The sequence below is a fragment of the Nothobranchius furzeri genome, chromosome 14 (genome assembly GCF_043380555.1).
Source record: "Nothobranchius furzeri strain GRZ-AD chromosome 14, NfurGRZ-RIMD1, whole genome shotgun sequence".
Taxonomy (NCBI): Eukaryota; Metazoa; Chordata; class Actinopteri; order Cyprinodontiformes; family Nothobranchiidae; genus Nothobranchius; species Nothobranchius furzeri.
Window position 1 is genome coordinate 35,349,225 of NC_091754.1, and position 18,116 is coordinate 35,367,340.

At 43.4% G+C, this 18,116-nt stretch overlaps 1 protein-coding gene across 4 annotated transcripts in view; it reads right to left on the reverse strand.

The window, feature by feature from the left end:
- itm2bb (integral membrane protein 2Bb) overlaps positions 1-15,777 on the reverse strand; it is a 39,441-nt gene extending 23,664 nt beyond the window's left edge. For 2 of the 4 annotated variants that reach the window (XM_054746581.2, XM_015965800.3), the window contains exon 1: positions 15,537-15,767. In XM_054746581.2, the coding sequence (XP_054602556.1) occupies positions 15,537-15,620 (84 nt within the window). In that variant the 5' untranslated portion in view covers positions 15,621-15,767. Of the gene's footprint in view, positions 1-15,536 lie in introns of all 4 variants that reach the window. The other 2 variants (XM_054746583.2, XM_054746582.2) reach the window with 2 other exon arrangements.
- Between the last annotated feature and the right edge of the window lie 2,339 nt (positions 15,778-18,116).

Genomic DNA, 18,116 nt, shown 5'->3' on the forward strand with positions numbered 1-18,116 from the left:
AAACTCAACATTGTTTTGCTGAACAATCACATCATAATGAATCACAGTGCATTTAGTGCCAACCACAGCCTTAAGACGTGTTGAAAATGATCAAGTCCATAGTTATGAAAGCACCATGTGAGCACCTGTCTGCGCACATGCGCTTGTATATGTAAGGTTTCTCTATAGGATAGGGCTGGGGGTAAACGATTATTTTTATAACGATTATTCTGACGATTATTTTATCGAATAGTCGACTATTCTAATGACTATTTAGAAAATTAATCTAATGATTATTTTTCTATTGCACAATTAACAAAAACCAGAAAATCTCAAATAAATTCCTCAAAAAAATTGATAAATTCTTACTGTAAGAGAATAAACACTACAGGCCTTCGATTTTGTATAACACTGCGTTTATTGTGTTGGTTGGTTATGTTCTGGTGACGTGTAGAACTTGGGAGTGCAGGCTGCTGCCTGAGAGGTGGTAGAAGATGGTGTCTCCATGCTGCTTTGTTTTGGTCACTTATGTGCGTGAGGCGAGTGGTCTTACGGGTTAAACCAAACTCAGGTGATATTTTACACTAAACCGAAAACCCACAACACTCTAAATGTAATAAAAGGGAGATCTACACCACAAAAAAGATGAACTCTAAACCAAAACGTAACAGCTTATCCCAACGCAAGAAGCTGTTAGCGAAGATGCTAACAGTAGCTTTACCAACATTAAGTTCAAGTTACCAAGTTTAAATAAACCAAAAACACCCAGCAGCAAACAGACCAGCACGGAGGAGAGACTGCTACCACCAAAACAGCTCTCCTCGTGTCTGAAAGAAGCTCCTTAATGAAGGGAGAAGCGCTCCCGGTGATTTTCTACATCTGCGATAGACACGAAGCAGCGCATCTGACCCCGGAAGTTGTTGTCCGTTGCCGGGAGACGAAGGGGCAAAACAGGAAAATAATCTAGTAGTGGACGGACGTTGTTCCGGGTCTTCGGTATTTGGCGGAGATGTTAGTGAAGGCGGAGAAGAGGGCGAACTAGAGGAAAAACAGGCAGATATATCTTCTATTTACAAACTCCTGGGGATGCAACAAGTGGGCGCGGTGCGTCGACTTCCGGATCTGACGTCGACAAATTTTTAGAATCGAGCCGTCGACTTCGTCGAGGCTTCGCTACAGCCCTACTATAGGAGCGTCCAATAGAGTGTGTGAGGGGCCACAGATCTGCCCCCAAAGATGTGTAGAAGACAGAGGGAGCTCCAAGTCCCAGAAATCCAGGAGCTGCCCCAGGGCACAGGGACGCCAGGGAGACTGTAACCAGAGAAACCCCAGCCCCCTCTCGAGAGGCGCAGAGGATTGCCCCGGGGGGCCACAACCAGCAGCCGGCAGAGTCCCAGGAGATAGCGGCAAGCCCCAAGGCCCGCCCGCAGCCTCCCACCCGCAAGCTGGCCGTGCTCGGAGCTCAACGACCCAGGGGCGACCAGCCCCGCCGGGGACTCAACAGAGCCCACGGACCCAGGTCCCACCAGGCAGCCACCGGGATCAATCAGACAGAGGCCAAAAATCTTAAGCCCCTTGACACGGGAGCTGCGAACACGCAGGAAGACCGAGGCAATACACCCTGCACCAAATATGGCAGGGGGAGGGGACGCAAAGATGTGTAGAAGTACAAGAAGTCCCAGGAGAGGGGAGGAGTCCAAGACCCCACTTGACATATACAGTCATACACAAACACAGTCATACACTCCCTCCCTCATGCTCACACATACACATACAACCTAAGACTTACAAATATGAATGCTAGACACCCACTCCCTCTCCCCACACACCCCATTCACTCTGGTCCCAGTACTGCCGCACAAACGATACAACCATCACCGGTTACCAGAGTTAGCCCCTTTCTGCTGGGGTGATGATGAGCAGGCACCCCACCCAACACCGAGCAAAGCAACCCACCACTCCAGACCCCAACCAGACAGCCAGCTCTCACTCCTAGCCACCAGGCCCCGTGAAGCCGAGTGACAACAGAAGTGTGCAAAGATCCCTAGTTGTTGATGAGGTGTATTCCACGGCTGAGGTGCAGGCATCGTCTGGCCTATGCTAGCTGATGCCACCACACAGCCCCACTTCCCCCCACAGCCCTCTGTGTCTAAGTGCAGTTTAAAACTGGAAGTGGGCACTGGCACTCGGGATGAGGCAGAAAGATCCCCTTGCCAAATGTCGTTGAGTGTGCTCGCTCCCAAGGCCCTAAGTGTGTGCTTGCGTGGAATGTCGTTGGTGAAAGTGTTTAATGTGCAAATGAAATTGGGGGGCAGGCTGCCACAGGAATGCAGAAATGGGGTCTGTTCCCGCGCCCTCGACTTTCCCAACTCCCAAAGTCCTATGTGCATGATTGTGTGACGATGTGAGGGAGCAGGAGGAGAAAAATGTATGGGGATGGGGAGGAATGGCTGGTTGGCCTAAGCCCTGCAAGGAGCCAGCTCCCCCACTAGCCCCAATAGGTCCCTCCATTCCCAAAATGCCACCCAGGGCATGGAGATCCCAACCTATCTAGCTAGGGTCCAAAGCAGCAGCATCACAGAGCCCCAATGAATCCGAGAGCACCAACCCTGCCCCACCCCAGCAAATTATCTACTCCCATCCCTGCATTTAAACAACTTCCAGAATATGTAAGACATAAGACATCCAGGTAAGGCTGGGTCCTCCCCCTCCTGGACATCCCCGTCCCCCATGATGGGACAGAATTGTTATTATTTCATGAGGAACCAAGGTCCACCTGAGGCCCCTGAGCCTGGGCCACGCACTGCCACTTGTTCCCGTCTTCTTCCCGGCAGCATACAAGTCAGGACCCAATCCCTAACGCCTGCCCAGATCCCCACACGGGGTCGGCCACCCCGAGCCCCCAGGCCCCCACCCAGACTCACTCATCGGAGATGCAGCCGACCGGCAGATACCCATGGCTACTGCCAAGACCCCACAAGGGGCCCCACTCACAACCATTAGTAGTCCACCCCCCGAGGCAACCCAAGCATCTCCAGAGTGGGGCAAACCCCCCCCAGTGAACCCACCCCAAGGGAATATCTGGATACTCCAAACTCAGACCCTCCACCCCATCACCCACATCATCCCGCAGGACAATATCAATGACCCCCCCCCCCATCATCGCTATGTGATGGAACTGATCAAAGGAGCCCAGAGAGTTTGCTTTGAAGTGGAAGCAGAGGCTGTCTCAAGTGTAATATCATATAACAAAAGATCACTGTAGTCACTGTAATGGGTAGTATGTTTGCACAGTTTATCCTGCTACTAATTGTACATATTTTCTATAATTTATTAACTACTATGTGTTTTTTAATGTGTGTTCATGTTGCACCTTATCACCAAAACAAGTTGCTAGTCAGTGAGCTGCACTCAATGAGAATGGCAATAAAAAATCTTCTGATTCTGATACTGATTCAGATTCTGATTTCTATACTGGTTAATGCAAAGGGTATCTCTATTTTTCCAATTTATGAGGATAGTTTTCTTGGCGATGCATATGGCAGTCAGCTACACTAATATAACCATCATTAGCTCGAAGTGTTATCTCTAAGTGTTAGGTGTTGACTAAACTAAACACAGTTAAGATCCATTCAACTACTTTTAAAGAACTTTGCAACTTGTAGAAAAAAAGGCACTGTGCTTTAAAAAATAAATAAAGCTGGTTGTTGGCTTGGTAGGAACGTCATCAACCGAAGAGCATATTAAATGTTTCTTGTGGCATATTAAAAGAAATTCTTAGTGTTTGTAAGGTTACAGCAAAAACAACGCGTGTGCAAAGGGTAATGAAATCACCATCACTACTGGTGACATCATTACATGTAAGTAGTTCACTTTTGATGGTAGCAGCTAACTAGCATTAGTCAAAAGAGTCAAATCTCGCTCTGTCTTGAACAGTTTCCTTTTAAGATGCTTGTGAATAACCATCATTCTCCCATGGAGGACAAGTTCTACCTAGCAGATTTTGCTCATGCCTCTCTTGAATTTTTGTAAAATGCTCCCAAACTTTCAAGCGCCGCTGCCAGCTCACTATAATTGTTTGGGCTTTTCTGGTGATGCCATGGCTGACCTCGAGTGCTACTGCACAAGTGCATGAAGGGCAGAAAGATAAACAAAGCAGCAGAATTTACCTCAGCACTTTGGAGTGAAAATTTGATTATTACTCTTGTCAGCAATGATTTTGGTAGTTTACGTAATCGTGACTAATCGATTAATCTGGGCAGCACTAGAATCCTTTTGTGAGTGGTGGTGTCAAATCATTCATTACTTGAATCAACAACAACTTTGCTAATTAAAATGTTCCTTGACACCATATTCTCAGTCAGATTCAGTCTTCTGGTTAAAGTCTTGAGTGGCTCAGCCTGCAGTGGCCTGACTATCAGCTCACCTGAGAGCAGGTTGTCTTTCTGTTTCTGTGGAGACAGGCCAGTATCAGTATCCAGAACAGGATTCATTTCAGTGTTCAGACACAACCACATGAAACCCCATCCTTAGCTCTGACCTGTACACTGCCTGAAGGTAGCCAGAGGGTCAAGCCAGTGGAGGAAATAAAATATAGCTGAAGAAAACCCTGGTGTAACCCTGGACTCCATTGGGAGTCTTCTTAGGGAAGAGCTAAAACATATGTGGTGCAAATACCATAAGTCGATTAAGAAAATATAACACGATTAGTCAACAGTAGTTAAATCTAGCTCCTCCGTTATAGAATGGTAGCATGGAAAAAAAATCACTTGGACAATAACAAGACTATGACCCAGTTATTGGAACTGTTGCAGAGCTACTTATGAAGTAGCCTGTAGCCGTTGTGTTATGATGGAGAAGAAGCTTTGCAGATCTGCACTGAAGTGAAGATTACCGGGGTCTCAGAGGTTCTGATCTGTTTCTGCCAGTCTGCTTAATCCTTCATCTCCTTCAGTTGTAGAGGTAAACAGCGCTCGACAGGCGGCGGCTAAATCCCTGTGACTGAGTCTGTATTTGGCTGATTAAACAGTGATCCCTTCAAGCAGTCCACATGCGATGGTGACCAGAGTACACAAGGGTAGGAAGCAGCGTGAGGCTCCTAATCCCAATTATATATATATGTATATTTCTTTTGAGTTTTAATTTATATTTTGCATTGTTGTAATGTCAGTGCTGTAACAATTAAATTTACATATTATTTAATGAACCATAAAATGTGAGATTCCATAGGAACTATGAAATCAATCTTAAACCAGATAACTTAAACCAGAAGACTGGAATTTCTTATTGCAGGGATTATGTAACCACTTCGTATTAACTCAGAGACAAAAGAGAGTCGAGTTTTAAAAGTTTAAAGATTTATTACTAAACAAATTAAAACTAGACTAACTTTAAACACTAAATGTATGGTGTAACTAAGGTGAAGTGAGACGGAGAATGGTGTAGTGTGGAATGTTGTTCAGAACCAGCAAATCTGGAGAAACAATTAGTTCTGATGGGAGTGAAGATGATGTTTTCACGCTAAGCTTTGGTTTAAAGATTTATAACACACATTAAGATGCCATTCTGTCAGTCTACGTACCCTTTCGAAAGTCCCCGTTAGATCAGGAATGTCGAGGTCCAGCTTGACCCTCTCTGGAACCGAAGCCGGTAGGAAAAGCAGCGGTTGCCGACTCAAACCAGTCTTGAGATACTTCGGGGTCATGACAGTTTATTGTTATCTAACAAGACCCAAAACGGGGTCGTGATGGTTCAGCTTTTATTCTTAAAGGATTCGTTGCAGCAGGTGGAACATGCAAAAGATTTTATCCAGCTTGTCGATGGTTCTTTCGGCTGAAGAGGAAAGTTACGGATTGGCCACTCCGACTTCTCTAGAACGCTTTGAACTGAAGTTAAGATGACGTGGGCATAGTTTTATAATTTGGATGTTTTGATTTACGGTCGAATCAAAAGAGGACAGATTTACCAAGCACCGCCAAAACCACTCCTCCGTCAGATCTGGCAGATTCTGATTGGATCAGTAAAGCAATGTGTCATGTGGCTTAACCTTTCGTGTAATCAGTCTCTAGTGGAAACATTTAAAGTCATATTACTTTTTATATTCTGTAGGATTATAATATCAAGTAATTAATATTTTCATTTCACAAATTGGTTCACATCTTATTGACTAACACTTTGTTTGATTAGCTTTATTAAAATAGAGTTCTTTGATTTATTAAAAAGAAAGAGTCCTTTGTCTTCATTCTTCTCTTGAGCTGGAAAGGAAAACAGTTTAGACACAGAGCATGAGACCTTGAGCAATATCTCATGCAGATTAGTTCTTGCTGAGGAGAAGGGGGAAATGACTTTTAGGTGGAAAACAGTCATTTCATTCTGTTACAATGCTACATAAATATTTTCATGGTCTTGTAATTTATTTACTGCAATGTCTTGGGTTTAGTGAGGTTAGTACACGTGGTAGCTATAAATACTATGGTCCTAATTATTGGCATAATCGTTTTCCTAATTTTCGATTTTGGCCAAGAATTTTCTTTTCGGTGCGTCCCTAACAAACAACCAGATGCACAGCTCCGTGAGTTTGTTTCAGCAATAGCTGAGCTCCAGCAGCAGCAGCGATCTACTCCAGCTACAGACATTCTCTCCCTTCAGAAATAACCTTTACCGACATAGACATCAATATAAGATGTCAGGTTAGTGGTAGCTTGTTCAAACCGAAGCTGGCTCTGGACTCGGGCTGTTTTCTCGCCTGTGACATTTGCTAATTTGTTCTTTTTTATGTTCTCCCAACTTTTGTGTTTTCTGATTGAATTTTCATTTCTGTCGATTTTTGCTGTCATTTTTATTTGTCAATGAAAATGTCGATCAATATTTGTCATAATTTAGTCTTTATTGGCGTGTACGTTTTCAATTTTTTTTAGTCCACAAAATATTTATTTGTCACAAAAAAAAGCAAAGATATTTTGTCAACAAAATTAATACTGATCCAAGTTCAAGTCGGGAGGTGACGTGAGATTCTGATCAAGTCTGAAACCAGGTGATCGGATCTGGAAATCCCTACCTAAACCAGATATGGGGTGACCTTGATGAGTGCGTCTTGCTTCTTTTGTCAACTCTGCATACTGGTTACTCACATATTGCAGCAATAAATTTGGACACACACACTAACAACACTAGAATATGCTTGCTGTTTAACGACACGTGGGCATGCAGGGCTACCCCCAGTGCTTTATAAGCCTGGCGGGCAACCAGGCTTTGCTGCATTTTGGTTGTGAGTTTTTCATATAAAAACTTGAATCAACATGTTAACCCTTTTGGCCCTGGGCCTTTTCTTGGGAAACCTGTTAGAAAATGACACGCCAACATTACACAAGTGACAACGAGTCTTGAACCTGCAACCTTCCAGTTACATGGGGGGGGGTTGAACTCCTCTGCCACAAAACCTATAAGGCCCCTTCAGGTGCTTATTGTTTAATCAGATGTGGATTTAATTGACTGTTATAGAACCCAACATTAATTTAATTTGGCACACACACACACATACACAAGGAGACTGATCACTGCAGCTGCTGCTCTCTAAAGCCTCGGCTCATCCTCTGATGTGATCTCTGCCGCACGGGGCCGACGGTGACGTGGAAGCCTGCAGTGAGATAAGCTGCGAGGCCTCTTCATGCCAACTTAAAAAAATAAGGCAGCTGAAGGTTAGGTTTGCTGTAAGAGTTCTCTGCTCTAAAGATCTGATTTATAAAAGCCTTTCAGATGCTTTTACTGTTTGTTTGGGAGGGGAAGCGATGCAGCTACTTAACAGACTCTTTCTGGTTTTGATGCTCATCTTATAGTTTGTTATGTTTGGTTTTATTGTGGGATCATCACTGAAACAAACCAGCAAGTGTGGGGTAAGCCATCTGTTAGAATGTTAGATTTTTTAATAATGTAACTAGTCGTGTATAAAACATAAAAAGACTAATGGCTGCTTAGATAAGGAGTGGGGAACCCTGGTCCTTGAGGGCCGGTATCCTGCATGTCTTTGCTCCAACACTTCCGATTCGGTAGTTGGTTCAACTGTTCTGCAGCTCATCAAGCTCTGCAGAAGCCTGTTAATCACCTGCTGAATGAAATCAGGTGTGATGATGCAGGGTTGAAACTAAAATATGCTGGATAGCGGCCATGATGGACCAGGGTTCCCCACCCCTGGTAATAACAGAGCTGAAGCAAGTCTCCATCCATTCTGCTATCAGTCCAAACCCGCTCATCAGACACTAAACTGCTGTCCTCCTCTTCTGCCACTAGACAGACTCATCATTCAGGTTCAGCAGCTTGAACTGTACCGCCCACTTTACCTACAGATCACTTTCATCTGACTTCTGTTAACGAACAGATTTCTCTTTTATCATTAGCACAGCCGCAGAAGGAAGAGAGAATGTGTTGAACCCATGAGCTTGACTGATCTACAACATATGGACATTGAACTCGACCGAGGCTGAGATGAACAGATCAAAATAAGCTTCTGGAAAAACATTTGTCAAACATGTTTGTTGGTTCCTCATTCTAGCAGTGTAATGAAACAGGCAGAGCAGCTTCCTGTTGTGGCAGGCAATGCCACAGGACAATTTCCATGGAGGCAAAATGAATGTGGGTATTATAAACACATACACCAATACAGCTGTTCACACAGCCGAGAGAGATGATTTTTATATGGCAGGGTGACAGCAACATACTCCTCCCATATAAATCAGGTTGGAATAAACATGTAGGTATATACCTCTAAAGTCTGATTGCTGATTATGTCATCTGTTTCTGATAGACCAGATCAATTATGGGCTGCATTATGGTGCAGTTGGTGGCATTGTTGCCACGCAGCAAGGAGGAAGCCGGATCTTGGCCGTAGCCTTTCAGTGTGGAAGTAGTCTGTTCTCCTCATGTACGTACAAAGTTAGCCTGTTCTTCTCGTGTATGTACAAAGTTAGCCTGTTCTTCTGGTGTATGTACAAAGTTAGCACGTTCTCCTCATGCATGTCCAGAGTTAGCATGTTCTTCTCGTGTATGTACAAAGTTAGTACGTTCTCCTCATGCATGTCCACTGCAGACGCCGAACCAATCCGCCTGTCGATCTCCCGATCCCTCCTACCCTCACTCGTGAACAAGACCCCAAGATACTTAAAACTCCTCCACTTGAGGTAGGACCTCTCTCCCGACCCGGAGTTGGCAATCCACCCTTTTCCAGTCGAGAACCATGGTCTCAGATTTGGATGTGCTGATTCTCATACCAGCTGCTTCACACTTGGCCGTGAACCTAACCAGCAAGAGCTGAAGGTCAGAGCTGGATGAAGCTAGGAGGACCACATCATCCGCAAAAAGCAGAGACGAGATTCTCCTGCCACCAAACTCGACACACTCCACACCACGGCTGCACCTAGAAATTCTGTCCATAAAGGTAATGAACAAAACCGGTGACAAAGGGCAGCCCTGGCGGAGTCCAACCCTCACCGGGAACAGGTCCAACTTACTACCGGCTTTGCGAACCAAACTCACGCTCCTCTGGTAAAGGGACTGAATGGCCCTTAACAGAAAACCACTCACCCCATACTCCTGGAGCGTCCCCCACAGGGTGGCCCTGGGGCAACGGTCATAAGCCTTCTCCAAATCCACAAAACACATGTGGATTGGTTGGGCAAACTCCCATACCCCCTCCATCACCCTTGCAAGGGTATAGAGCTGGCTTAAAACACTTATGTGTGAGGTGAATCTTAACCTTAATTTGTATCTTATGAAGATGTGTATGAGTGTAGATAATGATTAACATGTTAAATCAAGCACATACTGATCATAAGATCTGCAATGGATCATTGTAAGAGCAACATTCATTTCAACTTCATTGATTTAGGCAGATTATTCAAACATCTCATTTAAACATCTTGTTCATTCAACCATATGATTAATTAACTTTTAAGTTGTAAAGCCTTGTAGGATTCGTGTACATTTGCTTTTTTATTCAGCAGTCTGACTTTTACGCAGAGAGATAAGGGCTTTTGCAGGAGACCATGACCGTTTATTTATGTCTGCATCGAAGAACAATAAGTTAGCAAAAGATTGATTTGTGCGTAGGGCTGGTTAAAAAAAATCGATTTAATCGATCTTGGATCAATTTCAGTTAAAATTTTGCAATATCGATTCATAGGTTCTGAGATAGATTAGTTTTCCCTAAGAAGTTGTCCCCATCCGTCGCCTGCGTGACACGTTCATACGTAAAATGGCCGAAGCAAGTGGAAGTTCGCACTGCGACCGATCTCAGCTAAGGTCTGATGTCTGGATCCATTTCGGATTTAAAACAACAAAGGACAAAGAGCTGGATAAAATCAAAGTGATATGCAAGATCTGCCATGTGGAGGTCAGTTATTGTAGAAATACAACGAACCTCAGAAACCACTTGACAAGATATCATGCTAAGCTAGCATTAGCTTCCGTCAACAAGCCGTCCGGAGGAAAACAACCGAAACTCAGGGAATCACTATCATTGCCGGCCAGCACTCCGCGGGTCATAAAAATAACTGAGGCCATCGCAATTTTTGTTTGCAAAGATTTATGGCCGTACCCTGTAGTGGAAAACGAAGGCTACAAGTGGCACGTTCAGGTGCTCGATCCCCACTACGTTATGGTTCAACGTAAACATCTGACTGAAACAGTTATCCCCATGATGTATAAATCTGTGAAAGAAGATATCCTGACAAAAATGATGTCAGCAGAGAGGGTTGGCATAACGTGCGACACCTGGACCTCACTGTCAACGCAGTCATATATGACGGTGACTTCTCACTACATGGACAATGACTGGTGCCTAGCGTCTTATGTGCTACAGACCACCGAAGTTCTCATGAACCACACCTCTGGTAATTTTGCTGATATGTTGATGGGGGCCATACAGGAATGGGGGCTGACCGCCAAAGACGCAGCTGTCGTGACGGACAACGCTGCAAATATGGTTAGAGTGGTGGACATGATGCAGCTAATGCACATTGGCTGCTCCTCGCACACGCTGAACTTACCCCGGCTTTCCACGGGAGCCGTCAGCAGCACGTTACTGCAGCAGCACGTCATAGCTGCTGATAGGAACCGCTGTGGTCAACAGAACCTTTTCCACTGGAGCCGTCAGCAGCCGTCAGCAGCGCGAGTCGGCCGCGTCTCAGGAGCAGCATGTCGCGGCCTTTACGCGCCGGTTCTATTTTCTACGCGCGACGCCTCTGAAACGGGTCAAGTTCGACATTTTTGGGGAAGGAAAGACAGGAAATCGGACGCGGAAATGGAGAGAAGCTACCGAGATTTTCAGAATAAAGAACGTACTGCCTTCCGGTTGCTTTACTTTTAAAAAAGGTTACTAACTGTGCGTCCCCGTGAGAAGTTATCACCTAGCTAGCGGTCTCCTTTGTTTTTCAGGTCCGTATTGGCGATTATAAAACAGACAGAACATAAAACACAAACCATGTTGTAATTTTCTCCTGCTTGTTGTTGTGTTTACTGACGAAGTCCCTCGTGTGACTTCGTGCTCTGTCGGTGACAGCTGCTCCCCTGCTGCTTCGCGCCTCGTGGGAAGGGCAGAGCAGCAGCAAGACGTGCTGCTGCAGTAACGTGCTGCTGACGGCTGCCGTGGAAACCCGGGGTTAGCCTCACAAGTGGGTCTGAGAATCCCAGCCGTGTCACGTCTGCTGGCTCGAGTCAGGTGTATAGCAACGTTTTCACCGGAGTAAGACGGCGAACCACATACTTAACCCTCTGGGATCCATGGGCGCGTATACGCGTCTTTTGAGCAGGTCTGATTTGGGACGTTGTAGCAGCAAGACTCCGCCTCCCTGAGTTTCGGTTTCAATTCAGCTTTAAAAAGGAGATTATAAATTACACCCCAGTTTTTAAATTTTGTTAAAAGGCAATGTAAAAGCGGAGTTATACTAAACTAAAAAACGACCCATTTTTAGACAATCTGATAACTTGTTAAAACTGCAGTTTCGTAATTCGTGAGGGAATGTGCTTGTGAACATAAAAAACCCACAAAAACATGAGATCCTTTTGCTGTTCGTGGAAGTCTCACATATTCTATTGATAAAATTATGTAGCTGAGAGAGAGAGGAAGGCTTCACGAGTAACGAGATGTGTGCAAAAAGGAGCCGCTTCACGGGGAAAGGAGTGGCGCGAACGGAGTAACAACAAATAATTAGACAGAGGTTGACGGTAAACTTCATATTTTGGAGCGATCCGGACAGATATATTGTCTCTGCAGTTTAGTAGGCTTTTATTAGGCTTATATAAAGGATGATGAGAAGGATAAATGTCCACCAGGCAGTTCAGATAGTACGGCTGTTTTCTGAACTGGAAGCAGAGGAAGTGGATGGAGACTCACAGCCAGAGTCTGAGGCGAATAGCGAGGATGTTGATGATGATGTGGCAGATCCATCCTTCCTCATAGAAGAGCTGGGTCATGATGAGGTAGAGGATGAAGGTAGAGATGCAGCTCCTCGGAGATCCAACAAGACGAGTGGGCAGCGCCGCGCAGCTGTCAGATCTCGGCGTGAGACAGAGCCACTCCCCACTCCAAAATGCATGTACATTATTACCAAATTAATAAAATAAGCATAAATTCAGATAGTCCAGGTTGTCCTGAAATAATTGAAGCTTGGGTCCACTTCACTAAATGTGATGGGTAACTGGGTGATGATGAAACCAGCGACAACGATCTAAGTGAGACATCCTCATCTTAATCTGCTCCGGTAGGTAAATAAAATGTTTAACATAACGTTAGTTTGATATGTTAGCTTCCATTTTGCTAATGGTGCGTTCGCTTTCTCCTTGGAACTCAGAATTTCCGACTAGAAGAACATGAACGCGCTCTAAAGTTTGGCTTCACTTTACTAAATGCGACGGGTGATTGGGTGAGGATGAAACCAGCGACAACGATCTAAGTGTGAGGCATCATCATTTTAATCTGCTCCAGCAGCTAAATAAACTATTTAAGATAACGTTAGCTTGATATGTTAGCTTCCATTGCCACCATTGTTTTCAGCTAATGGTGCGTTCGCTTTCTCCTCGGAAATTCTAACTTCCCAGTAGGAAAAATCAAAGAAAAGGACAGCAAAAGGAATGAAGATACACAGTAAATTTAGTTCACAGTAAAGATGTTTGCTTCAGTTTAATTATCAGCTTATAAAAGTACAAGGACGATGTTAAAATACAGTTGTATGTTATTTATCGTGATATTTATCAAATATGGTTATATATTGAGAAAAATATATATTTAATTATAAAAGAGAATTAAAATATTAAACACTCAAAAGTATCTAAAATTGGTACCGTTAAGTGCCAGTATCAATTCTTAGGTACCGGGAATTAGTACCGAATCGATTCAAATGTCAAAGGTACCCATCCCTAATACAGGACCTTATGAATCGAAATCGGATCGATTTAGGAAATTGGACACAATACCCAGCCCTATTAGTGCGTCTGGATCCTCCAGCTGGTGCAACCTTGACTTTGCAGCTCTGGCGTGTATGCTGTGTCAATTAGATGGTAAAAATTGACCCTTTTGATTCATAACATATTCCACCTTTAGCAAATTAATTATAATGATGAAAATAATAGATCAGATGCAGATAGTGCTTTTCAAGGCACCCAAAGCGCTTTCCATAATTCACCCCTCCCACATTCCCATGTTGCTGGTGAAGGTAAACTTTGCTACTATGTAGCTACAACTGCTGTGGGATAGTCTGACAGAAGTGAGGCTGTGCCACTGGCAGAAAGGTTTAATAAAAGGGTCATTGTAAAAGTCAAAGGTTTGTGGGCTTTTCTGATTTTCATGGGAAAATCAGACTTCCTGCTCCCCAAAATGATAGACATATACAACTTCAGTATGTTTCTTGGTGTTTTTAACAAGCATAACAAACCACTGCCACCCTGCAAGACAGACAAACTTCCTCATTCCCCAGAAGCTATGATTAGTGTGTTTTTCTGGTAAACGGTTTAAAGAAGTTAATTTCAGTCTTTTAGCTGAAATAAAACTTTCTACAAAACAACATCAAACTCCTTGCTCATGTAGCCCCACAAATGGTTTTCTTTTTATGGGAAATCAGGATGTCTTGTCAATTTATATGAATTGTGAGCATTCTAGTGAGAAAGAGCTTAACACAATAAGCAAGAGTTTCAATTAGCCTGAAATTAAGACGCCCAACACTGAAAATCCAGTCTCTTCTTCAGTCAATACAAGCTTGAACAATCTGAAGCGAAGAACAACATGTGCTGTATTTGCACACATTCAGTCCCCAGCTGGCAAACATTGGTTAAGAAAATAAAAATCACTAAGACTGAAAGTGAAACTGGATCAAAATGTGGAGTCACAATAACCACAAAAGACAGAGTTAAACCAATGTCTTGATGCTTTCTCATACAAAACACGCACATCTTATCTGTGCGGTAGTCACGTTCCCTCAACTTGCACAGAAAGCTAAAAACCTGATTCTTTCACAACAGGGTGGAGACAAAGCTGAGCAATGCATTACCCAGAGAAGTAATGAAGATCAACGCAAAGCAGTTTACACTCCAATCAGCTCTGCCCAGAACTGGGAGCTGTTACATCAACTAACACTCACAGGTGGGATTATGCTATTTTCAAACCTTCATTTGCCTTTGAGCAAAAGTTGAGTTCATGTTAAATAAATCCACATAAATACACATGAACATACATCTCACTTTGAGTGACTTTTTACAAATATTCAGTACTTTGAAAAAAAATCACTTGTGTAAACTCCCCAGAACTGTTACAGGGTCACTAGTGTCTGCTCTGCCAGGCTGGTGCACAGCTGAGAAGCGTTTTCATCACAAACTCAACCCTTTCGAACAGGCAGGACGTCTGCTGCTGGAGAAGTCCCTTTAGATAAGATAAGTCTGCAGACACAGCGCAAAAGTGTTGACGGATAAATGTGGTGACGCACGTCATGCAATCGTCAAAAACAAGGAGGATCTGATTTTAAAGAGGATTAATAATAGCTTTAAAAACGTTAAAACCCTCTGATCTTAAATGCTACAAGTGACATTACACGTCTTTTCAACTTTGAACTCTGGACTGTAATTTGAATCAATAAATGTTGACTCCAATAAAGATTAAAGTCTGCAAAACAGAAAACCGACGAAGGTCAAACAAGAGCACCAGAGGTCTTTGTTTTATACAGGAAAGAGAAGGATAGCTGCCTGATTTAAATCCTACTAAAATTACGGGGGGCTTAGAAGGAAAAATATAAATATCGCGTTATTTAAATGACTAAAACGAATAATGTTGGACATTTGATGTCGTGGTCACGAGAAAAGCAGTTCATGCTTGAAAACAACACAACGTCTGACTGCCCGTTGAACTGTAGTCTGTAAGTTTAAAGACGAAAGCGTTTGTGTTCACTGGCAGACACCGAGAGAGACTAAAGTTGGTTTGAAAACAAATTATCTGGAAGAGAAACACTCAGGTCTGCGTCAAACAGCACAAACCAACAAACCAGGAAACCAGGATAAGCTCGGAGCCATTTTCTACTCACCCTGTTCTCCGCGGGGATCAGAGTTTCAAAATCTTTTTTCACGTCTTTCTGCGCCAACGCCGCGTTAAAAGACACTTTAACCATCCTGAAACAAACACGCAACACTCACAGGAGAAAGGGAACGCTGCGAAAACAGATGAGAAAGATAAACTTGAATGGGTTGACTAGAAAACGAAGTTATCGAACGTCTTGTGGACACTTTCTTTCGGTCTCAGTTGTTTTGATAACCGAAGAGTCAAGCTCGGTAGGTAGACAACTAAAGAACTTCCGCTAGCACTTCAAAATAAGATACCAACATCCGGGACACTGGTGAATGAATTACACAGAGGTAGATGTTTTTTTCTGTAGTATTCTGGCACCAATGAACAACAATTTCTTCTTTTTTAAGACAAAAAGTGATTTATGAGACATTAGTGAGGGCATTATGACTGAGCTGCATTGTACTACTGGTTTGGCTGGGACACAAAGGACTCTTGCATACAATGTTAGTGTTGCATCATTGTTTTGTTTCATATGTCCCAAACATCATTTTCTGACACTGAATCAGTAACCTCATTTCCAGAAACATTTATGTTGAGAGCTGTGAGACAGCAGTGAGGTGTGAGACAGCAATGAGGTGTGACACAGGGAGGTGGGAGACAGTGAGGTGTGAGACAGCAGTGAGGTGTGAGACAGTGAGTTGTGAGACAGCAGTGAGGCAACACAGTGAGCTGTGAGACAGTGAGGTGTGAGACAGCTGTGAGGCAACACAGTGAGCTGTGAGAAAGTGGGGTGTGAGACAGCGAGGTGTGAGAAAGTAGGTGTGACAGTGAGGTGTGAGGCAGTGAGGTGTGAGACAGCAGTGAGCTGTGAGACAGTGAGGTGTGAGACAGCAGTGAGCTGTGAGACAGTGAGGTGTTTTTATTTTTCAAGCAAGGGAAGGGAATGATCTGAGCATACAGGAGGACTGACCCATCATAAACCTTTGTCGGCTGTGCTGAAGAGAAAGGTACAGAACCAAATTATTTTATTAATTAGCTGCGCGTTCTCCTGTCCTCTATCCTCGGGGCCACGCACACACACACACACACACACACACACACACACACACACACACACACACACACACACACACACACACACACACACACACACACACACACACACACACACACACACACACACACAAATGGGACTGTCTCAGCTGTTATTTTTGTTAAGGAGTGCACACGTACAGCATGCGCGCCTCGTGCATGAGCCTACTATTGAAGCTGACATTATGCTTTTGGCCTGAGGGGGCAATCGCGAGCATAAAAATTCAAAACTCTGTAAAGTCCCTTCAATAATAATCAAAATAAAGTTATTCAAAATAGTTTCATTAGGTCTTGAGTAAATTGCTCATAATTAATGATTCAGCTTATTTGCGCATTTGTAATGACTAAACATAATGTTGGTAAAATGCTTTATTAAAACTGCTATTATACATGTTGTACAAATTTGGTGTTCATTTTTTCACAATTAACACACTATTATCTACTGTGTTTGACCATACAGTTTTATTGAACTTTTCTTTTTAATTAGTAGCTATAGTAGCCAGATAAACTGGGTTATAGATGCATGCATGGACGTGATTTTGGGAGGGGAATGGGGGGACATGTCCCTGACATGTTCCCCCCACTTTTTCCAAAATCAAGTTTTGACCCCTGTACTTTTTACCATCCAAAAACAATATTACGCTATATTAAATTGACACTGGTTGAGCTCTAACACCAAGCGGAAAACAGCCGTTTGTGTTGAAACCTGTTTCCCATTACAGCATACTGTAAAGATCCCCCCCCCCGTGTCCCCCCCCCCCCACTTCTCAAGTGAAAATTACATCCATGGATGCATGTACTGTCTTCACATAAAAATATAAAGTAATGACTGTAAAATGTATTCTACTGAACATAATAGATCATCATTCAAAACATAAACAGCTACATATTTCTTCAAGGTAAGCTGGAGCAGAATTCTAGCTTTCAATAAACCACTTTAAAATGGATATTACAACTCGAGTTTAGGGCTTCTTGTAGGACTTAAAGTTATTAAATATGCTTTTAGTAGAGCAGTGTGTACACTACATCAAATTTATTTCTATAACATATTACAGTAATGTATGTGGTCTAAATGTGTTAGGACTGTTGTATTCCTGTAACGTAGAACAGTCAAGGGTGTCGGTCTTCCTACAAATGCTTGGAAAAATATAAATAGGCTCCTTTGTGAAGGAATTAGGACATAATATATAATCCATCCAACCATTGTCCGAACCCACTTTGTCCGGGGGGGGGGGGGGGGGGGGGGGGGGGCAATAGGCAATCAGGCGGTGGACACCCTGGACAGAGAGCCAGTCCATCGCAGTATATAATATAATATATATAATATTATATATTATTATATTATTATATAATACTGTATATCAAATACAGGCCATATTCAATAATTACCTAAAATCACCAGGGGCAATGTGACTATATTCAGTTTTTGTGATTTGCCCACCGTACACCGTTCAAACTGACGTACGGCGCTGGGATGTTTGGAACTATTGAGAGCTCCCTGAACCAC